The following is a 25,825-nucleotide window of genomic DNA, read 5'->3' as shown; positions in this document are numbered from 1 at the left end:
CCACGCTTGAATTGAAATTGACCCGTTTTGAATGGGTGCATGTTTTAACCATTTCTTTCTTTCTTTCTTTTTTTTTTTTTTTTCAATTGTACCTTCCCAGTATCCCCTGCCCACGGAGCCCGTCCAGCGTCTTGGAGCTACTTCCCCCCTTGTACGTTTTCATTTATTCCTCTTTTTTTCTCTTTCTCTCTTCCTTTTTGCATACATGCCAGTCAGTAGCTGCGATGCTTTGAGGGATGTTCAAGGAAGCCAAAGCCAGACTGTATTGCAATGTGGAGACTCAGGGCTGGTCCACACTAACCCCCCACTTCGAACTAAGATACGCAACTTCAGCTACGTTATTCACGTAGCTGAAGTCGAACTATCTTAGTTCGAACTTACCGCGGGTCCACACGCGGCAGGCAGGCTCCCCCGTCGACTCCGCGTACTCCTCTCGCGGAGCAGGAGTACCGGCGTCGACGGCGAGCACTTCCGGGATCGATTTATCGCGTCTAGACAAGACGCGATAAATCGATCCCAGAAGATCGATTGCTTACCGCTGGACCCGGAGGTAAGTATAGACGTACCCTAAGGGAGGGAATATGATAGAGGAATATAAAATCATGAGTGGTGTGGAGAAAGTGAATAAGGAAAAGTTATTTACTTGTTCCCATAATATAAGAACTAGGGGCCACCAAATGAAATTAATGGGCAGCAGATTTAAAACAAATAAAAGGAAGTTCTTCACACAGCGCACAGTCAACCTGTTGCCTGAGGAGGTTGTGAAGGCTAGGACTATAACAGAGAACTAGATAGATTCATGGAGGTTAAGTCCATTAATAGCTATTAGCCAGGATGGGTAAGGAATGGTGTCCCTAGCCTCTGTTTGTCAGAGGGTAGAGATGGATGGCAGGAGAGAGATCACTTGATCACTACCTGTTAGGTTCACTCCCTCTGGGGTACCTGACATTGGCCACTGTCGGCAGACAGGACACTGGGCTGGATGGACCTTTGGTCTGACCCAGTACGGCCGTTCTTATGTTCTCATGTTCCTTTAAGATCTTTAAACATAAAATAAATGCAGCTGGGAAACCAAGACAATGATAATTCTAACCCTCTTCTGCCAAAGATGCTAGGGTCACTAAATGGCATTAAAACCATGATCAAAGATGAAGAAAACACCTTCGTAACCCCCGTGCAAACAAAATGAGGGTGTCAGCTGGAAGAAAGATGGGCTAAAGAGTTGGGAGATGGAAGAAAACTAAATATAGCTCGGACAGCGCATTATATATTTTAAAACAATCTTCAGGAGAAAAATAATTAAGCTGATTTTCTTAAAAGTGGGTAGATAATTTTATTAGTACCGGGCACTCCCCAGCCCCAGAATGACTCTGTGAGAGGACCTGGTGGCAGCATTCTTTTGGTGCCTAGTACAGCGGGGCCCTGATTTTGGTTGGGGCCTCTAGACGCTGATGCAACACAAATAATAATCAGTCCAATATCAGTAAAATTATACCCCCTTGTCAGAGATTTAAGTTCTTAAAGGTGGAAGCTTGATATGTGTTGAGCCTCCCTTGTACATCCCCCACCGTAAGATGCTTTTTTATTCTTGCGTTTCCATGATTCAAATAATAAACTTTTAAACATATTGGTTATTTAAAAAGTCCCCATCTCCCTGCCCCACCCTTCCCCAGCAAATTGGTCTAAAGATGGTGCTTTGCACTGCATGGTGGGGAATGGGAATGTGGTTCCTATTTCCAGTATCTTCCTATGTGGATCAGCAGGGATTTGGGGACCATTGCAGAGACATCTCTGGATGGAAGGAAGGGTGTCTTTTGACAGCACTCGTTCTGTCTGTTACGAGGAGCTGCTTCGCTGAATGCCCCCAGTGAAGCAGTGGGGGCTTACAGACTTGGCAGAAGGATACTGGCCACTTGTGAGGCTGCAAAGGAGAGTAACAGAGTAGTACATGGTTGTGTCTCTGATAGGGCCATGCAATAGGGGAAGGCTTTCCTTCTTTAAATATTGCCAGCAATGTCAGTAATCATAAAGGAGCTGTTTTCTTTGTCATCCCAACTTTCAGCAAAGAGCCCCAGGGTATTGATATCCGGGGCAGAGACTCCAAGAATGAGGGTAAAGTTGATTGACATAAGAGGCCATATTATTGACATACCATGTAAATACATTTTGCCGTGAGGATAGTGAGTACTAGTGAGAGCCAAGAGGGGTTTTGAGTTTTTTGGATGTGTGGAAAAAACAGAGAGAGGAAGAATCTTCTTTGTTTTTTCTTGTACAGAAAAACTTTGTGGGAAAGAAGTAAACCTTGATCCCTCCAGAAATGCCATTCTTTCTAGGGTTCAGCAGCAGTTAACCTCAGATGACGTGTTTTTTTTCCCCTTTGTAACATGAAAAAAAGAATGGCTACATCTCTGGTTACTTAATGCAATCTGAAAGGTCAACACTCAGACTCACTCTGCTTTAAAACTATTTTGTTAGAGGGAAGAGTTCAAACACTCAATCAAGTATAATATTTCTGCTCAAAGGTATAAAGCTTATTAGTGGTTTTGCTTGTTTTTCATGTGAAATTAATTTCTTTTGGCAGCCATGTCCCTTTCTGAGTAATACGATTGAAGCAAATAGATTAGAAATTTGGCTGCCACAGTGCATGGAACACCAGTACATCCCATGTGAGACTTCATTGACATGCTTAAGTGTTCGTCTGTGCTCTACACCGGTGGTTCTTGTTTGTAATATTTCCCTACATCAAAGGGCCCCAGTTACACATCTCCTGTTTCTAGTAATTTAGGAAGACTTTGTGTGTGTTTTATTTTTTAATAGAAGTTTTCCTCCTCCCCCCAGACTTTGCCAGTGTTGGGGGGTGGGTATCTCTCTTCTTTGTTTTTCTGCTCATGTAGCTTTCTTTAGAGTTAGAAGGAGATGCATGCTCATCTAGGAGGAAAGGTTTATAGAGCATGAGCCTAATTTTAAGATTTGCTGAGCTCCCATGGCTCCCGTTGACTTCAGCGGGAGCTGAGCACCTCTGAAAATGAGGCCCTATATCTTTAGGGTCCTGACTACACCTGACACCGGGACTGTGCAAGCTACAGCCACGTTTAAACACCACCGGTGCTAGCAAGGTTCTAGCACTGCCATTATCAAAACCATGCTGTAAACTCCCTACTGAGCTATCTGCAGCAGTTTTCTCCGGGGTGGGGAGGAGAAGAATCCTTATACACCAGTGTTAGGAACCTGCTGACAACAATCGTATTTCCATGTGGTTGCAGCTACCCCAGTTCTTATCAAAGGATAGGCTTGTGGGTAGTCTGCCTACATCTAGTTTTGCCCTCATAAATGTGTAGAATGTATGATGTGACCTACAGAATCTATGCCTCAGAGCACATCAGATCAGAACCCAGACTTTTGACATGTTCATTCTGTTAATACTCTCTCTGCAAATGAAATTGTTAGTCTCCTAGAGTTTGTTCCATTAGCTTTTTTAAATTAACCATGTTTATCCTTTCTCTTGCCTTGTCCCTCTCTGCACCCCTTTTCCTCCCAATTGCATGCAGATTTGGAGATGTCTAGTGTAAAGCCAGGTTCTGCATGTGTTACAGAGACTCTGAACCAGTCCCAGCTGAGCTCAGGTAGAGCCATTATGGACAATTAGCTTCTCAGTGTCCTAACCCAAAGTCTAACACTGTACGTGATAGCAGTAGCTATGTACTAACACCTTAGGTTTGGTTACAGAAGCTAGATATAGTTGAAATAGATTATGTTGATTTTTATTTCTTTCTGAAGTCTGGAAAAGCAAGAGCCTGATCCTGAAAATCCTTCTTCATGCAAATTTTCTCATTGAAGTCAGTGGAACAGTATGCTAGAGTAAGATCGGCAGGATTGGATTCTTTTAACATGGCAGTATTGACGTTATTCATTTGCATCAGGGGTTAGCTCAGAAATCTCCTCATCTGCATAAACTCTGAATCTAAAACACGGTTCCTTTTATGGCGCGTATAAAAATACATGGTACCAAAACCGTCTTGTTCGTGCACCACAGAGGAGAGCTTGCTCAGATAAGAAAGAGAAGAAATGTGGTTTAAATGCTGTAGTTTTGCAGCAGCTTAAATGGCCACGATGAGTGCACCGTTATAGTGATAGCTAAGAACCGCTGTGTTGTCGTTGTCATGACTACATTGCAACAGCCTCTCAGGAGAAACAGTAGATAAAATAAAAGCACTCTAAGGGAGCTGAGGGACTATAGTGTGCCATGGATAGATCCAGCGTACTCTAGCTATTCATTCGGCAGTTATTGCGAATGACTCACTAACACACATTTTAATTTCTTGTTTTTATGAATGAATATCTGGAGATCTGTCTTTAACATAATTTTATACAAAACTACAGCCGAAGGGAGGTGTGTGGTAATGGGGTATGTCGCCCTTGTTGGCGTTCTCAGCAGAGAGAGATCGAGGATGGAATGCGTGCACAAAGCAACCATCAGGTCAGCAGAAGTTGTCCCTCCGAGGGAGGGCTGAGACGTTATCAAGGGTCAGTGCACGGGGAAGCTTGCACTTCTCCTGTGCCCATTCTGCTGGTGAACAGAGGATTTCATTCTTCAGAGCTGTCAGCACAGCGTCTTTCCACCAGCACTAAATTCATCTTAAATAGTTTTTAAAAAAAGGGGGGGGCAATATTACAAGTGGGATTTTCCCAAATTGCCTAAAGGATTTAGGAACACTGGTGTTCTTGGAAATTGTGGGATTTTGTGCTCCTGAATTCCTTGGGTTCACTTAAAAAAAAAAAAAAAAAAAAAAATCTTTGTAAGCTGAACTTAATAAAGAAATGAAGTGACCAAGAGCCATGAAGTACAGTTATCGGCATGCTGGATCGATGCTGTGCGGTGACAATGGATTAATTTAATATCTTGTGCAATGAGTCATGGTCCCACAGAACTCAGGGCTGTGGATCACATGCTGTCACCATATATTTCTTTGAAGCACTTTACTCTACCCCCTTGAATTGGAACTGAAGTGTACTCCTGTCCGCACTATACATTATTCACACGCAGTCCCTGTTTAGTATGCTGATTGTGTTTCCATGGGTGTCATTAATGTTAATGGATATTGCCATTGATGTTACTCTAATAAGTGAGTCACCAATACTTCCAAGTACTCTTCAGATCTTCCTTTTGCCTGCACTGTCCACAATATTAGCATCCTGCTTCTTTCTTTCCCACATATGAGGGCTAATTAATGAGCTTAAAGTTTGTACAGTGCTTTGATGGAAAGTGCTTCAGAAGGGCCAAATATTATTTTCATTGTCTCTCATAACTGCACGTCTCCCTGTTGCCACATCCTCAGCATTGCCCGTGTATGCCCCTGCCTCGACGCTACCTACCTCCGCTGAAATCCTCCTGGGTACTTTTATCTTCTCACTTCAAAGGTCAGCAGCAAAGGAATTTTTTTTCATTGGGCCTTTGCCCTATTTTGCTTCCTTATAATGGATAAAGAAGGGCTGGATGTTTTTTTTCCCTCCCTCCAGTTCTTTCTCAGTATTATTTTGCTGCTATTTTGTACCTGAGAAATATCAGCAGAACTAAGGCAAGTCTTCCTTAGTTTTACTGTTTGGGAAGTTTCAGGACGTATATTGTGAACTCCAGGCATAATGCTTCCCAAGAGGAGTTCCAATGACTTCCTATCATAAGACGATTGGGATTTCTTGGGGGATAGTAACAGTGTCTTTAAGTGACTGCCCAGGACCATAACAGAGGTGTGGGATATGGTATCTCATTGGAAACACTGACTGCCTTTTTTGCTCTTTAAATTCATGTTCAGGGTTACAAAAATAGCAGTAACTTTTTCCTCTCAGACATCATTTAACAGCACCCATGTTTCTTTTTCACTCTATGCCTCTTGTCCAGTTCCATTTCCCCCTTTCATGCTGCAGTAAATAAATAAATAAAAAAGTGGGGAGACCAGAGCAGTGTGCTGCCATAATAGGGTGCTGCTATATGCAAGATTCACCTGCTCTGCATTGAATTCTAAACCCTAAAACCTGTAGCAGACCGTGTGAACTTGGAAGGGTGGTTTCCCAGAACTTCAATTTTTAATATTCTAGGAACAAATATTAATAAACTGTGGACATTAGATGCTCTCATAAATGTTTATTGTAGAAGATCTGAAGTATCCTCTGCAAACTAGTCTGTGTGCTGTAACAATGTATAAGAAGTGTTATAAATTGGGTGTGGGAAACATCCAATGTCTGTTCCTTGAAAACACTATCAAAAGGACATCTTCGCACCCCTCCCTACAAATCTCTAGAAACTGCCTGCCATGAAATTACTCACTGTGCTTTATATGCAATTCAAAGAGCTTCCCAGAGGATTTACAGGAGCGATAAATCCCCTCAGTGCATGTCCTCCATCTATATATCAGCCACAGTCTAGATGGAAATCTCAAGCTCTTTGCAGACATGGAGCCAGTGAAAAGTGCTGTTTTAAAGGACGAGTATCTCAGAGTTTGAGGTGACCTGGTAGGACATTTAATGCAACAAATGAAGTGTGTGTGTTTCGGCAGGAAGCTGGGATCCAGGATGATCTGTCATAATATGTCTAGCTGCTGTTGATAACCTACCCTCCACCCCAACCACCCAAATCAGCTTCAGAACATAGGAAGTCAAGCAATGTGTGCAATCAAAAGGCCATATTTCCTCATCCTCCTGTGGGATTTTCCACTGGAAGGAGTGCGTCAATGCCAGGAACAGACATCACCATTTCTTCATGGAGTTATGTCCAGTTAGTTCCATCAGGCACTGTGCGGTTTGCCCGTTCACCTTTATGGAATGAGCAGGGTTGGGGGTGGGTGAGGAAAATACAGTTCTGTTACCAGAAAACACAGATACCCAGAGATGAGGGTGACAGGTTATCAGCTGGGCCGGGGAGGGATTCTGCATAGAGACCCTCTATGCACCCATCCCTCTGGCTTCTGGCCTCCCTCTGGCTTCCTGGTGGCACAATTCTGTTGGAACCCAGAAGGGGGCACTCCTAGCACAGAGGTTGACTCGCTTTCTGCAGGCTTTTTCCACATGACCCCTGCCAAATTCAGTGCATGGAATGGATGGTGCTCACTTAATGAGCAGTTATTCAATATATTTTTTTCCTCTTGATTGTTCAGTGTGTTACCCCAGGCCTTATTTACTGCGTATTACTCAAACCCTCCTCTGAAGACAGAGGGTATGTCTACACTACCCACCGGATTGGCGGGCAGCGATCGATCCAGTGGGGGGTCGATTTATCGCGTCTAGTCTAGACGCGATAAATTGACCCCCGAGCACTCTCCTGTCGACTCCTGTACTCCACCTCCGTGAGAGGCGCAGGCGGAGTCGACGGGGGAGCGGCAGCAGTCGACTCACCGCGGTGAAGACACCACGGTAAGTCGATCTAAGTACGTTGACTTCAGCTATGCTATTCACGTAGCTGAAGTTGCGTAACTTAGATCAGTTCTCCCCTCCCCGCACCAGCAGTGTAGACCAGGCCAGAGTTAATAATTTTGTCACGGGCATGTCCATGGCATTCATCACAAGCACTAATGAATTTATTTTCACAACGCTGCTATATCCTGGCTCCAGGGCTAGCTGCACCTCTGTTCCCTCTTTGGTCTCTCTGAGTGCACCCCCTTCGGTGTTAGGCCTTGGGCCGTATACCTCTCCTGGGGTGAAAACACATGATTCTTTCACTCTTAGACCAGGCACATGGGATCGACCGTGGTTTTCCAAGCAGATCTTACTGGGTTTGGCATCTGCAGTTCTTCCCTTTGGGGTTCTGTGACACATGGTGAATACAGTTTTCAGACAGCCTTCTAAAACCCAAGGTACTGTTTAATCTTAACAGCAGGAAAAAAGCATAGTAGAATAAAAAGGGTTTTAAAACCACCAAAGGTCTATCAATTAATATTTTGCCTATCCTTGGTAAAGATCCTAGTCAGGCCTCACTTTCCCAGTCACCCTGCAACCTAGTTCTGGGTGTCTGTCTGTTTCACTTTACTGGCTCTCCTCTGCTTGTCTGGTTAAATCTAATCATGGTCCTTGTTCACCTGTGTTCACAAGTTTGGACCCTCAACACCCTTGACAGACTAGTCCAGTGAGCTCAGCAGGGGACAGAGGTAGAACATCTCCAGGGACAATGCAGGAGACATTCTCACCAAGTGTTGGCAGAGGAGTGACTGTCTCAAGCTGTTATGCTTCCTGTTTGTTTTCCCAACAGCTTGCTGTTGACCTAAACCAACACATTCCTACAGTAAACATCCTACACCATACAATAAACATCCAATAGCTAGGTCAGCATACAGTATTCATAAATTATTGCAGCTCAGCCCTGCCCCACGAGGTGAAGGGGATATTATTATCCCTGTTTCACAAATGGGAAACCAAGGCACAAAGAGATTATGGTCAAAAATACCCACTAATTTTGGGTGCCCAATTTGAGACGTCTAGGCCCTGACATTTCAGTGCACTCTAGCATTGGATAGCACTTGATATGTTTAAAGCACCGCTCCCATTGACGTCAGATTCAGCTGTGAGTGCTCAGCACTTCTGCATGTCAGACAGATGCCAAGGATCTCAAGTTGGGCACTCAGCAAATGAGGAACACACAATTAGTGACAGCCTGTGAAAAGTTTGGTTTAAGTGACTTGACTAGTATCACGCAGGAACTCTGTGGGATAGAATCCTGTTCTCCAGGGCAGAACTCAACTGTCTTAACCATGAGACCACCCTTTCTCTTCCAGCAGTCACCTGCCTTACTCACTACTGTCAACTTCTCTGACAAATGAGGCAGTGGTTCTACAGATAACAGCCTCCTTTGCTACACAACCCTGATTCTTCCTCACAGCAGGTCCATCTTGTGCAGTGAATGATGCAGGGATCCTGTGGAAAAAATAGAATGTGTTCATATAATTAAAGACTATCGTAATGTGTCTGCAGAAAGGGACTGAATTAAGGTTGCCTAAGAACCTTAATTCTGGCACTTAACATTCGAGTGTTTGATTTTGCAACCTTAATAATGTTTTCTAATGTAGTTCATTTGTGTATTTGCCCCAAGGCTTTTAAAAAAGCAACCTGAAAAATAATTTTCATCATGAGGCATGATATTGACACTCACATGAGTCATCAGCAGGTTGGATCCTTTAGATCGACCACCTGAGCTAATGGAGTAACTGATGGAAGTAGAATTCTGCCATGTGGATCAGCACTAGAGGACGTGGGACACCCACTTTGCCAGTAGATTTCACAGAGTTTTGCTAAGAGCAGAGGAATGGTGAGACTCAAGAATCTGGCGTTCCATGTCCGGCCCTGCAGGAGAGTGTTCTCTAGTGGCACAGACTCATCAGTCCATTCCCTCCATGTATGACCCCTTCTGCCCTGTCCCTGTCTCCGTCCTCTCTTTTCCCCACCTCTGGCTGCTCATTCCTGTCTCGTTTTGCTCACCTAGCCACTTCCGAGTCTCCTCACCTCAAGCTTTTTATCCCAGTCTCTTCACCCAGGAAGTCCTAGTCTCGCATTTCAGGATTCCCTGTCAGTCCCAGTTTTCTTGCCCAGTCTGGCCCAGTTCCCATTCTTGACTCCTCATCCAATCTGTGTCTCTCCCACCGCCGTGGCTTCCAGTCGCTCCCTCCCACCCACATTCCCCATCCCCACTAGTTCCCTGTCCCAATCGCAATCTCCAAACTCATCATCCGGTTTCAGTGACACCTCTCCCCAAACCCCCCAGTACTCCTTGTCTCAGTCTCGTTGCTCAGCCAGTCCCAGTTCTCCCCCTATGTCCTGGCTCCTCATCAGCTCTGTCTCCACCCCACCCCACCGGTTCTCAGTCCCAGTGTCTTTGCCCAGTCAGCTCCTGCCCCCTTAGCTCTTCATCTGATCTCAGTCTCTCCCCACTGCGCCCCCACCTTTTGGCTCTCCTCTGCCCCGTTTACCTGCCCAGCACCCAGCCCCAGTCTCTCCACATCTCACTTCTCAAACCCCATTCCCCCCCATACACACACCATTGCCAGCCTCCAGTCCCCTCCCACCAGCTCCTTGTGCCAGTCTAACCTCCTCCCTCCATCCCTCTTCCCCCCCCACACACACTCAGTTCTGGCTCTTGTCCCCTCTGCATCCCCTTCCATGCTGTCTGGGCCCAGCAGGGGATCATTGAGAGCACAGGAAAGACAGGCACCCTGATCTCAGTTCAGGTGCCCAGACCTGGACCCAGCATGGCCTGCAGCAGCCCTAAGCTACACTTGCAGGCAAGTCCCATTGACTTCAGAGGATTGTGTGCACGTAAGGCTTCCAGAATCAATCCCTCTGCCTTTTGGTTTCCTCAGTATTAACTTTGAGAGGACAGTCCAGCAGGATACCAGTCATCCAGCCTCAGCCCAATTCTGCAGTGCCTGCACCCTGCAGCAACACAGGAGCATGCCATGGAGTAGTTTCCTCCCACCTCAACAGCACCCAGGCCCATCTCTGCTCTGCTCCATGCGAGGAAGCAGACAAGAGCGTAGGACTTTCCCAGAGACAGACAGTGTGTCAGTGGCAGACCCTGGATTAAAACTGCACAGCTGAACTCGACATGAAGTTGTGAAATATGCCCTGAATGCCCCTGTTCACCTCCTGCTGAAAAGGGCAATTATTTAAGCATAGATACCAAGAGTGTCAGCAGTTAAAAGAGGCTTTTGGTGTCTATTGATAATGGTTTAGAGGAGGTCTCTAGCAAACGAGGAAGAGCAGTGGATTTTCAGGGAGCATGAAAAGAAGTTTAGAAAGCTATAAAACTGTCTGTGCTAAATACGCCCTCCACATACAGCTAAGAGTCTGGGGCTCTGAGCATATATTTCTGAATTTAACTCAGTTTTGAATTTAGTTTTTGTTGGTAGATCTAAAAATACTCTGTACGTGCACACAAATAAAGTCTGTAAATCACTGACTGGTTTAGCAAGTGAGAGACAAGCAATAATTTAAAGCATTTCAAATAAATTCCTAAGAATACATAGCATTAGAATGTCGGTGCATTTTTTCCTCCTTTCTAATCCTTTAATAGTGTAGATATTTTCCTGCAGGAGGAAAAAGAAGCAAGTATAAATGTTGGCGGTGCTGAAAAGGCTCTTAGGCATTCATGGTAGTGTTTCTTAGAGACAAACTCCATGGAGTCATGGGTAATATTTGCAGTCAAATAAATATTATTTGTAATCTAAACAACATCATATTTTTGTAGGGTTTCCAAGATGTTATGGAAAATTATTACCAGGTTCTTGTGTGTAAATGGGTTTTTCTCTTTGGAAGTGTACATTTTGGTATACGCAGCATTAACCAGGCCTCCATTTTTGAAGCTCCAGTGATTAGGTCCTGGACATGTATCTCTTCCAATTACTTGCGGAGTAAAGTAACATGAGCAAGGTGGTAGAACTGGGCCATAAGCAGTGCTTTTTGCAAGCACCAAAGTAGTAGTAATAAAACGTGCCTTCTTTTCACACACTATTTTCTTTTTCACTCTGCCTGCTCTCTGTTCCAGTTTTCAAGATGGTCTTTTAAACTGGATTTGTTTTTCTCACCATTTGTGTCAAAGTAAGACCTGAACCTTATAGCAGTCAGTTTGAGCTTTCAATCCCCAAGTATTACATTAGGCAAAGGGCAGATTGCCCTTCCCTGCTTTTCCTATTCTTTCATTATAGCATTGTGCACCTGTAAATTACCATGGGAGTCAGTCTGTGGAGCAGAAATACTTTCAGGCAGATTTAACCACAGATGCGTGGCACATACCTCCAATCTGTTCATGCTTTTGCATGTGGATTTATCAAGGGTCGTGCTGGTGCATACCTTGAATCTCCGATTACACTCTGGCCCCATGAAAATTCACACAGGAGCAGAATATCTGCTTAGCCTATCTGTCAGCAGGGGGTGGCACTTGGGCTCTAAATGTACATGCCTGCAGCTCTTGTGCTCTATTGGTTTAACATTAATGTTGCTACGTCTCCAGGGAAAGTGAAAAGAGACTTAAACAGCAGGGTCAAAAAGGGGACATCATGTCAGCTAAACCACGTGGTAGTTAATAATCTTTGAGGCGTTCTTAGAGCAGTTAATTGTCCCTTGGTTTGTATGTGCCATTGCATACATTTGGGGGAAATCCTTAAATTATCACAGAAGAAGGCATAGTTTAGAATACTTCACAAGGTCTCCTACTACAGTCAATGACAGATCTAATTGTTTCTATAGAAGGCTCAGATACTGCTGAGGCAGGGTTTTCCTCTCTTTTCCAATGAGTTTAAACTTGCTGCAAGATATAGTTTGGACATTACTCTGGCTTTCAGGGCCTGCTTCATTAGCTTGTGAATCAACTTGCGCTTGTGATTAATTCAGAAGGCTCTGCTGATTTGAAGCTTCATTTGCAGGGTTTTATTTAAGGCCTGTGTCAACCTCACGCTCATTCTTTTTCAGGATTTAATCCTATAACTACAGTGTGAATCTTTTCATTTAATTCTTTGAATCAGTCTCTCAGGAACTTGCTGTGTTCAGGAAAAGGCAGATAAAAGTCTTCAGCTGTCTGCTTGATCCACCATTGGCCATATATCTTCCCAAACTACTTTTACCTTGGTCAATGAAACACACATGCACTGATTCATTTCTTATAAACCTGGGCATGCAAGGCAGGCTATTCCACTTTATGGCTCCGACCACAAAGGGAGAACATAAGAGTGAGGCGCTCCCATCAATCCCAAGATACTATACGGTACCCAGACATCTTTATGGCAGATCTGCTGCAGGGGCCCTGAGAGTGGGAATCCTGATTTTTGTTCTCAAGCCTGCCTTTTCCTTAGTAGTGTGATGTTTTGCTTCTCTGCCTCCAAGCCAGCTTTCAACTGTAATGTTAATGTCTCCCAAATTAGCTTATAAACAGGCTTTTTCAGAGGACTTGATTACAGGATAAGTGTGGCTGAACGTGAAATGACACCGCAAAATAAGGTGCCTTCCTTCCATGGTTGAATTGGCCAGTTTGGAAGATGGAGAAAGTTACAAGGTGAATGGATAGGAATTTTTTAGCCACATGACTACTGTTAACATTAGCCCAGTCATATGAGAATGAACCCCTGACAGATTAATCAAGGCACCTCTGCAGATAGCTCAGAAGTAGCCTCAGGAAAACAAAGGACAGAGTTCAGGCTAAACTGTACAATGTATGGGCCTGATCAGAAACCTGTTCAAGTCAGTTGTGACGTCAGCGAGCTTTGGATTAGGTCTTATCTTCTTTAATTTGTTGTTTTGTATTTGCATATTAGTCTTGCAATATCGGGGCCCATTGTGCTAGGCACTATATATGGTTATGTCTACACAGCAGCTGGGAGGGCACTTTCCAATGCATGTAGACAGACACGCTAGCTCTGCTTCAGCGAACATACTGAAGATAGCCGTGTGGCCTTGGCAGCACAAGTGGCGGGCGGCTGGGGCTTGCTGCCGGAGTACGTACCCAGGACCGTATTCGGACAGCTACTCCTGTGCTGTCACACCATGCTACTGTTTTAAAAACACTAGCTCGAGCAGAGCTAGCACACATCTGCATGCCTGCGCTGGGCAGCACTATGCCAGTTGCTGTGTAGACATAACTAAGGGGAGACCGTCCCCGTCCTGAAGCGTTTATAGTCTAAATAGACAAGATGGACAAAAGTTATAGCATGTGAAAGAGGCAAAGAGACTTGTCTAAGGCCATGCAGCAACTTGGTCATGATGAACTCATGCGATGAAATCCGGGCACCAGTGAAGTTGATATTAGTTTTGTCACTGGCTTCAGCGAGGTCAGAATTCCAACCTGGGTCTCCTAGCTTCCAGTCCCTCGTCCTAGCCACTAGACTACACTGCCTTCCCGATACGTCACCCTCTATCTGAAGTAAGAAGATATAGGGTCTGATTTACCTCTCATTTATACATATTTTACATTTGTGATGGATATCCCTTGCCTTTTGTAGATGTAGCAGAATATGAATCTTATTCTTATGGTTTCATTTCATGCAAGTAGTTCATTTGTACCACCATCAGGTATTTTGATTTATGCACAATAAATTGTCAGAGGAAAAATATAAGCCTTGGAAAAATAGTGGAAGATTAAATCAACCCAATTGTGCCCACGTTAAACGTAATAAAAAGCCTATGCCATGCGGTGCTCATTTCAGAGGTGCGAGAATTTAGACTTCTTTGCAGTGTGAACATTTTGTGCGGCATTGCCTGTGGCATGGAACCATGTTTTTGTCATGTAGTCCATGTTTCCTCAGGGCTGATGGCTCCACCTTTAAAGCACACATTGTAAAACATGTAGTAAAATCTTTCCTCAAGCACCGTGATCATCATCAGAGTGATAATCTCCAGCTAATAAAACCACCATTGTAAATTAGCAAAGGAGTTAATGTTGTTTGTGACAGGACCCTTGCATTCTCATTCCAGTTATCGGGAAGTAGGAGCACTTGTAACCTGCAACTTTGCTTTTAAATCAAACTGTGCAAAATGGAATGTTTAATTAATTCAGCCTTGCAGAATTCTTGCCTAAGGCAAGCTGTGAGTAATGTTTTGTTTCAGTGCATCATAGTTAAAGTGGATGAGTGGAGTTGAGGCCCAGCCAAGTATGTTTTCCTGAATACTTGTGTGACTGATATAACTGTTCTGTGTTTCTGTATATCCTGTCTTAGCCTTGCTGATCTGAATTTTTAATTGAATTTATTTTTGTATGCGTTTTCTACGAATGTTTTAGCAAATTAATTTGGTAGCAGGAACGTACATGTTAATTATAAGTGAATATTAGACAGTATTTGCAGAAAGAGAATTTTAAAGTCAGCATCATAAATATACACACAGGAAACCTCATTCTGCGAGTTAAACACATCCAGGCAGGGAAAAGAAATGTGATATTGTAATCTGCTTCCAACCAAAACAGCTCAAATTATGAATATCAAACTGAGAACAAGCTTTATCAGTAGGCTTGACTTGGTGAATGATTTTGAACAAATAAATTCAAGAAAATTGTGAGTTGCTTGAGGACCATCTGTGAACAGTAAAAGAAACAAAATGTGTTGAGCAAATTATTCATTGTGAGTTGCTCACCCAGCCCTACTGTTTGCCAAGATGCCTGTGTATACTGAAGCAGATTCCTCTTTAATCCTTCTGGCCTCCAGTTTGCTTAATTTATCCACAGATTCTACATCTCAGTTTGTGACCTCACTTACTGTGATGTTAGACATTGCATTGTGTGACATCCCTGCATAAGTTGGGTACATTCAGGAACAGACTGATTATACACAATAATAGTAATCAAATCAAATTTTTTACTGTAGTGTGTTACTCTTAAAATAATAGAGTGCGAAGACTAAAGGTGACACACTATGAGTCGTCCCATTGACTTCATTGGAATTCTTGTAATACATAATGGCCTTGGCACTTATATAGCAGTTTTCATCTGTAGATCTCAAAGCACAAAGGTTTATATTAGCCCCCATTTTACAGATGGGGAAACTGGAATCGGAAATAAAACACAGACTTCTTGGCTCCCACTTCAGGAAAGCTGCCTACTTTGTCTACATGGGGACTCTCAGGAAAATTAATTCCAATTAACTAAAGGTGCAAATTTAAAGTGGATTAGTTAAACCACATTAAATCCCTATGTGGATATTCTTATTCAGAAGTAAAATTCGGAACTGTATTAAGACCACTTTTTAATACCCCAGCAGGAATTTTTCTGCCATTGTAGGAATACCACCTCCCCGAACGACATTAGCTACATCAGCAGAAGCACTTTTCTGTCCATGTAGCAGTGTCTACACTGGGGGTTTGGGTTGTTTTTGGAGGGGTGAGGGGTTTGACATAGCTGTATCACTAGGAGATGTGGGGTGGTTGGGTGTTCGTTTGTTTTTTCCCATCCCTGACCAATATAACTATGCTGGTATAAATTCTTAAGTGTAGACCAGGCCTGTATGGACAAGCTCTGAATGAGAGTGTCCACAGAAATTTAATGACGTTTAACTAATCCACTTTAAATTCACACCTTCAGCTAATTTGATTGAATTTTCCAGAGGCGTGAGTTACTATAAATCAGTGGTTCTCAAACTTTTGTACTGGTGACCCCTTTCACATAGCAAGCCTTTGAGTGTGACCCCCCACCCCCTTATAAATTAAAAACACTTTTTATATATTTAACACCATTATAAATGCTGAAGGCAAAGCGGGGTTTGGGGTGGAGGTTGATAGCTCGCGACCCCCCATGTAATAACCTCACAGCCCCCTGAGGGGTCCCGACCCCCAGTTTGAGAACCCCTGCTATAAATCATCCAGAGCAGCGGTGTGAAGAATTTAGAGTTCTTGGATCTGACTCGATAACTGAGATTGGTGGATGTGGCCAGGATCATATTAAGGAAATCCAGGGACCTGGGCACATCCTAAATGGGGCTACCTGTGGCACGGCCCCTCCTTGGGTTGGGAGTGGCAAGGGCCAACCATGACTCCTTTTTGGGCAGCCTGCTCCCTAGACCACCATTCTCTGATCTTCAGATGGGCTAGGGCAGTGGTTCTCAAACTTTTGTACTGGTGACCCCTTTCACACAGCAAGCCTCAGAGGGTGACTCTCCTTTATAAATTAAGAACACTTCTTTATATTTAATACTATTATAAATGCTGGAGGCGAAGTGGGGTTTGGGGATGGAGGCTGACAGCTCACGACCCCCCAAGTAATAACCTCGCGACCCCCTGAGGGGTCACAACCCCCAGTTTGAGAACTCCTGGGCTATGGTCTGTTCTGGAGAAGGGAGAACTCAGTCCCCATCCCAGAAGAAGACTTGTGTGGAGGCCCCAACCACCACCACCCCCCCAACAGAACAGTGGTGAGGCGATGGCAACAAGGAACTTCCATCCATTGAGTCCTCTGCTGAGGTGATACCTTAGGCGCGTCCCCCCAACCCACCCCCCACTGCAGCCAGGTATCAGAGTTAAAAGCTCATTTTGATGAGAGGGGCAGTTCGCACCTCTCAGAGCCATTGTTTCAGGCAGTCTCCAAACTCACAGCAGGTCTACAGTATAAACCTGCAGCTGTGCCACTGTAGTGCTTCTGGTGAAGACACACTAAGCCGACGGGAGAGAGCTCTCCTGTCGGCTTAATAACTCCACCTCCACGAGAGGCGGTAGCTGTATTGGCGGGAGAAGCCCTCCCGCCGACATAGCGCTGTCTACACCAGCACTTAGGCTGGTGTAACTACGTCGCTCAGGGGTGTGGATTATTCACACCCTTGAGCAACAACATTATACCGAAATAATTCCGTAGTGTACACCGGGGCTCAGATGACAGTTTCAAGGCTATCTCCACGATCATAAGGGCTAGAAACATTTTGTTTTTAAAAAATGAAAGCTGCGATTCTCATGTCATCATGTGACTCCAGAAGCTGAGACCCACAGCATGTGCCTATGTTTTAATCTAGCCCTGGGTGCAGCCATGTTTTAAAACTCCTTTTCAAGGTAAAGGAGCCTCCTTGTACCAGGTTGTTACGGTTTGCCAATGCTATTCAGCTTCTCTGGTACATCTTTATGTTCTCTTCAAATAAATAGAGGCTCATGGTCTCTCTAAAGTATCATTAGTGGCCATGGGAGAATCTCCATAGGCTGCCAAGAACAGTAAGTAGGGTTTCCAGTTTGGGGTTAAAGCTGAAAACATCTGACCAAAGCCAACATTAGTCCTGGATCCGGTACTATTCAATATTTTCATTAATGACTTGGATAACAGAGTGGAGAGTATGTTTATAAAATTTGCAGATGACTCCGAAGTGGGATGAGTTTCTAGCACTTTGGAGGACAGGATTAGAATTCAAAATTACCTTGACAAATAAGAGAATTGGTCTCAAATCTACAAGATGAAGTTTAATAAAGACAAGTGCAAAGTACTTCAGTTAGGAAGGAAAAATCAGTTGCACAACTCAAAATGGGGAATGACTGGCTGGTTGGTATGTACTGCTGAAAAGGAGCTGGGGGTTATAGTGGATCACAAATTGAATATGAATAGGCTTGACAGAATTCGATTTTTAATTTTTTATCATTTTGATGGATAATATCAATGTTTATTTTAAACATTTTTTATGATATTTGATTTAAATTTTTGCAGTTGTGGGAGATTATGGAGGGGTCAGAAAATAATTATTTCATTACAGTAGATATTGAGAATCAAAAAATTAAAACTTTATAAACCACTAAAACTCAAATTGTTATCATATGTCAAAATTTAGTCTTAAATAACTTAAGTAAGTTCTCAAGCGGTATTTTTCTTACTTTGCCTATATGTAAATTTCACTTATTATCAATGGAAATACTTTTTTGTCAGTTTGTGTACAGTGAAATCAATGTTTACCAATAAAAATCTAATCCTTCCAAGCCTAAATATGAGTCAACAACGTGATTCAGTTGCAAAAATGGCTGATGTCATCCTGGAGTGTATTAATAGCAGTGTCATCTGTAAGACACCTGAGGTGGTTGTCCTGCTGTACTCAGCACTTGTGAGGGCGCAGCTGGAGTAGTGTGTGCAGTTCTGGGTGCTACACTTTAAGAAGGATGTGCATCAAATTGGAGGGAGTCCAGATTAGAGCAACAAACATGAAAAAGGTTCAGGAAACCTGACCTATGAGGAAAGGTTAAAAACCTGGGCATGTTTAGTCTTGAGAAAAGAAGACTGAGAGGGGAATGATAAAAGTCTTCAAATATGTTAAGGACCGTTATAAAAAGGACAGTGATCAGTTTTTCTCCATGTCCACTGAAAGTAGGATAAGAAATAATGGGCTTAATCTGCTGCAAGGTTAGATATTAGGAAAATATTTCGAACTATAACAATAGTTAAGCTCTGGAACAGGCTTCCAAGGGAGGTTGTGGAATCCCTATCATGGGAGGTTTTTAAGAACAGGTTAGACAAACACCTGTCAGGGATGGTCTAGGATCTCTCGACGTCCTTTTCAACCCTATGTTTCTATGATTTTGTAGTAGTTTTTCATTAAAGCATATGCTGAAAATGCACGGACTTTACTACTATGCTGATGTGCCTTCTAGCACCCATGCAGTGAAAGTGCTCATGTATGCATGCTAATGAACCCTGATAAAAAGAAGTCCTTATAGAGTGTGGATCTCAGGTTTCTGAGGGTCAACAGCCAGTGGGTTAGGTAATGTTATGGTCACCTATTGTTGTGACTTAGTTTTAGTCCCAGGAGCCATGGATTCCTTGATTTTCATGTTCTGTTTTAGTTCATTATGTTTTGTCAACATAACTCCTGGGCTATGGTCTGTTCTGGAGAAGGGAGAACTCAGTCCCCATCCCAGAAGAAGACTTGTGTGGAGGCCCCAACCACCACCACCCCCCCAACAGAACAGTGGTGAGGCGATGGCAACAAGGAACTTCCATCCATTGAGTCCTCTGCTGAGGTGATACCTTAGGCGCGTCCCCCCAACCCACCCCCCACTGCAGCCAGGTATCAGAGTTAAAAGCTCATTTTGATGAGAGGGGCAGTTCGCACCTCTCAGAGCCATTGTTTCAGGCAGTCTCCAAACTCACAGCAGGTCTACAGTATAAACCTGCAGCTGTGCCACTGTAGTGCTTCTGGTGAAGACACACTAAGCCGACGGGAGAGAGCTCTCCTGTCGGCTTAATAACTCCACCTCCACGAGAGGCGGTAGCTGTATTGGCGGGAGAAGCCCTCCCGCCGACATAGCGCTGTCTACACCAGCACTTAGGCTGGTGTAACTACGTCGCTCAGGGGTGTGGATTATTCACACCCTTGAGCAACAACATTATACCGAAATAATTCCGTAGTGTACACCGGGGCTCAGATGACAGTTTCAAGGCTATCTCCACGATCATAAGGGCTAGAAACATTTTGTTTTTAAAAAATGAAAGCTGCGATTCTCATGTCATCATGTGACTCCAGAAGCTGAGACCCACAGCATGTGCCTATGTTTTAATCTAGCCCTGGGTGCAGCCATGTTTTAAAACTCCTTTTCAAGGTAAAGGAGCCTCCTTGTACCAGGTTGTTACGGTTTGCCAATGCTATTCAGCTTCTCTGGTACATCTTTATGTTCTCTTCAAATAAATAGAGGCTCATGGTCTCTCTAAAGTATCATTAGTGGCCATGGGAGAATCTCCATAGGCTGCCAAGAACAGTAAGTAGGGTTTCCAGTTTGGGGTTAAAGCTGAAAACATCTGACCAAAGCCAACATTAGTCCTGGATCCGGTACTATTCAATATTTTCATTAATGACTTGGATAACAGAGTGGAGAGTATGTTTATAAAATTTGCAGATGACTCCGAAGTGGGATGAGTTTCTAGCACTTTGGAGGACAGGATTAGAATTCAAAATTACCTTGACAAATAAGAGAATTGGTCTCAAATCTACAAGATGAAGTTTAATAAAGACAAGTGCAAAGTACTTCAGTTAGGAAGGAAAAATCAGTTGCACAACTCAAAATGGGGAATGACTGGCTGGTTGGTATGTACTGCTGAAAAGGAGCTGGGGGTTATAGTGGATCACAAATTGAATATGAATAGGCTTGACAGAATTCGATTTTTAATTTTTTATCATTTTGATGGATAATATCAATGTTTATTTTAAACATTTTTTATGATATTTGATTTAAATTTTTGCAGTTGTGGGAGATTATGGAGGGGTCAGAAAATAATTATTTCATTACAGTAGATATTGAGAATCAAAAAATTAAAACTTTATAAACCACTAAAACTCAAATTGTTATCATATGTCAAAATTTAGTCTTAAATAACTTAAGTAAGTTCTCAAGCGGTATTTTTCTTACTTTGCCTATATGTAAATTTCACTTATTATCAATGGAAATACTTTTTTGTCAGTTTGTGTACAGTGAAATCAATGTTTACCAATAAAAATCTAATCCTTCCAAGCCTAAATATGAGTCAACAACGTGATTCAGTTGCAAAAATGGCTGATGTCATCCTGGAGTGTATTAATAGCAGTGTCATCTGTAAGACACCTGAGGTGGTTGTCCTGCTGTACTCAGCACTTGTGAGGGCGCAGCTGGAGTAGTGTGTGCAGTTCTGGGTGCTACACTTTAAGAAGGATGTGCATCAAATTGGAGGGAGTCCAGATTAGAGCAACAAACATGAAAAAGGTTCAGGAAACCTGACCTATGAGGAAAGGTTAAAAACCTGGGCATGTTTAGTCTTGAGAAAAGAAGACTGAGAGGGGAATGATAAAAGTCTTCAAATATGTTAAGGACCGTTATAAAAAGGACAGTGATCAGTTTTTCTCCATGTCCACTGAAAGTAGGATAAGAAATAATGGGCTTAATCTGCTGCAAGGTTAGATATTAGGAAAATATTTCGAACTATAACAATAGTTAAGCTCTGGAACAGGCTTCCAAGGGAGGTTGTGGAATCCCTATCATGGGAGGTTTTTAAGAACAGGTTAGACAAACACCTGTCAGGGATGGTCTAGGATCTCTCGACGTCCTTTTCAACCCTATGTTTCTATGATTTTGTAGTAGTTTTTCATTAAAGCATATGCTGAAAATGCACGGACTTTACTACTATGCTGATGTGCCTTCTAGCACCCATGCAGTGAAAGTGCTCATGTATGCATGCTAATGAACCCTGATAAAAAGAAGTCCTTATAGAGTGTGGATCTCAGGTTTCTGAGGGTCAACAGCCAGTGGGTTAGGTAATGTTATGGTCACCTATTGTTGTGACTTAGTTTTAGTCCCAGGAGCCATGGATTCCTTGATTTTCATGTTCTGTTTTAGTTCATTATGTTTTAATAGTCCCGTATCTTGCCATTTTGGAATTGAGGATCAATGAATGTGGTAGTGACATTGACTCAGCTATTTACTAAAATCTTTGAGAGCTGCCCAGTTAAACGGGAGGCAATGGACCATGTGTTCATCATGGCTGGTGTAAATCAGCAGTACTTTTAGTCAGTCAGGCAATCAAACCTTTGGAAAGAACCTGCAGAAGCTCAGGGTTTGTCAACATCAGGGATCGGCAACCTTTGGCACGCGACTCGCCAGGGTAAGCCCCCTGGTGGGCCGGGCCAGTTTGTTTACCTGCTGCATCCGCAGGTTCGGCTGATCGCGGCTCCCGCTGGCTGCGGTTCGCCATCCCAGGCCAATGGGGGCTGCGGGAAGCGGCGCGGGCCGAGGGATGTGCTGGCCGCCACTTCCCGCCGCCCATTGGCCTGGAGCAGCGAACCGTGGCCAGTGGGAGCCATGATCAGCCGAACCTGCGGATGCGGCAGGTAAACAAAACTGCCCGGCCTGCCTGGAGGCTTACCCTGGCGAGCCATGTGCTAAAGGTTGCCGATCCCTGGTCTACATACAGTGGCACAGCTGTACCGTTGCAGCAATGCCTCCGTAGCTTCAGTGTAGACACTACCTACACCGACAGGAAGGGTTCTCCTGTCGGTGAAGGTAATTCACCTCCCCGAAAGGCAGTATCTAGGGTAATTCTTCCCTTGACCTAGCGTGTCTACACTGGGGATTAGGCTGGTATATCTACGTCTGTCAGGGGTGTGGACCAGGCCTCATTCAGAGAATCTGCACTAGAGAAGAAGAGTCAGCTGCAGTTTTCTTCCCACCTTCCTGCAAGCTGCTTCAGAGCTAAACAGGCAGGCAAGTTTACTTCTATCTTGTCAGAACATGGTGGAGAGGGAAATATGAAGAAATTTCTGGTTTAGTATTTTATGTAAATTTTCCAACCAGCTCGGGTTTTAACCTGCTACCTAAATGCTGTTCAGTGGGTTAAAAAATTGTGGTATTGATGTCAAAGAGTTGGCCTTATCTGTTTCCTCTTCTGCCCAGTAGATCCAAACAGCTGACTAACTGCAGAGCAGAAACCTTGGGTTCCCTGCTAATTGGATTAACAAAACCAGATCATCCATAGGGCTTGTCTATATTAGAAAAGTTGCACCAGTAACTAAATTGATTTAAAATCGGTCTAGTTACACTTGTGCAAACACCGAATGTAGACCCACTTAAACTAGTTTAAACCTTGCTTCTATCTGTTTAATTTGATTAATTAACTGGTTAAAGTAGACAGAGGTGTGTTTTTACTTGGTGTTTGCAACCTTTTGTGAACGGCTGTTCTCTGTTGCTTTTTCAAACAACTTGCAGGGTTTCTTTGTAAAGGGAAAGTTTAATTAAAAAAAAAAAAAAAAACCTACCCCTTTCCCAACTCACAAGCCATCTTGCTTTATGAGCTTCAACCATGTAGGAAGTACCTAGGATTAGAAAGAAACTTCCCCTCTGGGCAGGTTATTCTATAGCTGCCTCCATGGCTGTAAAGAGCCTTGCCCCATCCTCTGAGGGAGCTGGTACTGGCCCCTGTTGAAAACAGAGGTGTGTTTTTACTTGGTGTTTGCAACCTTTTGTGAACGGCTGTTCTCTGTTGCTTTTTCAAACAACTTGCAGGGTTTCTTTGTAAAGGGAAAGTTTAATTAAAAAAAAAAAAAAAAACCTACCCCTTTCCCAACTCACAAGCCATCTTGCTTTATGAGCTTCAACCATGTAGGAAGTACCTAGGATTAGAAAGAAACTTCCCCTCTGGGCAGGTTATTCTATAGCTGCCTCCATGGCTGTAAAGAGCCTTGCCCCATCCTCTGAGGGAGCTGGTACTGGCCCCTGTTGAAAGCAGGATTCTGATACAGTGCAGCAAATTTTATGTTCCAGTGGACTTTCTCCATTGCTAGAGTAACATAAGACATGACACTGACATTCAGGAAGCAAGTGTGTGTAAGTATGTGTGAGAGAGACACACTGACATCCAGGGTGTGTGAGACACTGACATACCGGAAGTGTGTGTGTGTGCGCCCACAAATGAGAAAGGAACGGGGAGATTTTTTTCCTGATTCATATTGTTATTACTTATTTATTTATAAATAAGCACCCAAGGTATGCCTAACACTTTAGAGACGAATAGAGGATGAAATCCCTGCCCTGAGCGGTTTACAGTTTAGGGAGGAAAGGGAATTAGTTTATTTAGATTAGATTTTCCACCCAAGACCACGTGGAGTGAGAGTCTTACTATTACACCCTGCAGGACTAGAATTCCTCTGTGTGAATGCATGAGTCAGCTTTTTATTGCCCTCCCTTTCTGTTGATTCAATCACTTTTCTTATCTCTGGAGCCAAACATATTGTCCTGTCAACAGGCCACTCCTTGTGCCTTACAAACCTGGGCCTGCTGGAATAAATGAAAAGCGGCAAATGAAGCGAAACCAGATCCAGGAGGAGGTAAACTAGAAATTCAACCATTTGGGGCTGTTGTCTGAGTAATAAGCAGTCACCTGAGTAAAAGGGAGGAGCTAGACTAGTGTAGCTTGTTTCACAAGTGGGAGCTTTGGGAGGGGCCTCTTGTGGAGTTTCAATCACACAGCACAGCCTGTACTGCCTGAGACAGTGTGTGTGAGCCTCAGAATCAGAGGTTTTGCTGATCAGGAGACAAAAGCCACAGCTTGAGAAGCTGGACTGGGAGCCTGGGAGAAGAGAGGTGGGAAAATTGAGCTGCGAGGGGATACAAGTGTGGCGGATATTTGAACTGGAGGCACGGTGCAGTGGAAAATGACCTTTCACTCTGTCTGGATCTAATCCTCGGTGGCTGGACTAGAGAGCTGAGCTGATTAAGAAACTCCATTGCTTTGTTAATGAGTTTTGTGGAGTTAGCCTGCCACTGCTGAGGTACTGATTTTCTGGCCTGCAGCAAGGACAAGGTAAGAGGTGCTTTTTGCCTTGCTCTGGTGTTTCTCTTGTCTAAGACTTGCAGGGGTTTTTTTGGTTCCCTTCACTACTTGTTGCTTAGTTGCTTGCTTGTTGTTGTTAGTATTGGTAGTATTAATATTTACCATCTAGCAGCACAGTGTTTGAAAGAAGCTTTTTAACAATGGAGCATCAGGAATGAGAGTCTGATTGGCATAGGTGTGAGTTAAAAATACTCCGGGCATTTGAGTCATTTTACTCTGTAAATACCAGTTTGCTTTGTAATGTTTTCAAGGCACTGGGATGTACAGTACTGTGGCAGGAACCGGCCAGCCAGGATTCAGGAACTAGAGAGAGCCCAGGTGCCTTATTTCAGCTGCAGCAGCCGTATCTTTCCTGACTATCTCTTTACCCTCCTCTGCTAGATGAAAAATACCTGTTACTCAGGAATAGGTAGTGACACTTGGTTGTCTGTGCTGTAACTGCTGTATCTCGACAAACTTGTTTTTATTTTAAGAGAAATAGGCTCCCCTGGGATCCGTGCCCTTGGGCAGATTGCTTGGCTCTGGAGTTCACTTGTCATGCCAACAAAATATTTTATTAAAGCACACATGCGTACGCATGCACACATACACACACCGCTTCTGTTAATTGTTGTAACTCTGTTTTCTCTTCTGCGCATATCTGTTCCTGGGTCCATTTTAAGCATTTACCCTTACTGGGTCCCTAATGGTAAACAGAATTTTATTATACACAGACATAGGGTCATGAATGCATTGCAAAGCACTAGAGCAGTCCTGGATACAGGAATCACATTTCCTACACTCATGAAAGCTCTCACTAAAACCCTAGGAGAGAAGGAATTTCAGGACGCGTAAACTCCCATGCCATCCTCAATTTTCCTCCTTGTGCGTATTGTTTGGATTGCAGCTCCTATCAAATGTGCAGCTACATCTGAATGCAAAAAAGCCATAAGACAGATGGCAGTGTCTAAAATTTGAATTTCTATAGGTTCTGCATATCAGTTTCACCTTTTATTCCTCTTCTCCTTTTAACTGCAACTTGAGGCAGGCAAATCGCCTTAGGGATCGCCTATCCTTCAGCCT

General features: G+C 43.6%; 1 protein-coding gene across 1 annotated transcript in view; it reads left to right on the top strand.

Moving 5' to 3' along the window:
- The window catches only part of ARHGAP32 (Rho GTPase activating protein 32), a 224,743-nt gene that overhangs the window by 141,381 nt on the left and 57,537 nt on the right, over positions 1-25,825 (top strand). The window contains exons 11-12 of the mRNA XM_065417162.1: positions 101-151; positions 3,549-3,623. Of these exons, the coding sequence (XP_065273234.1) occupies positions 101-151; positions 3,549-3,623 (126 nt within the window). The remainder of the gene's footprint in view (positions 1-100; positions 152-3,548; positions 3,624-25,825) is intronic.

This window comes from Emys orbicularis, chromosome 15, assembly GCF_028017835.1.
Source record: "Emys orbicularis isolate rEmyOrb1 chromosome 15, rEmyOrb1.hap1, whole genome shotgun sequence".
Classification (NCBI taxonomy): Eukaryota; Metazoa; Chordata; order Testudines; family Emydidae; genus Emys; species Emys orbicularis.
Note: the sequence above shows the minus strand (reverse complement) of the source record. Positions and strands in the feature narration are given on the sequence as shown.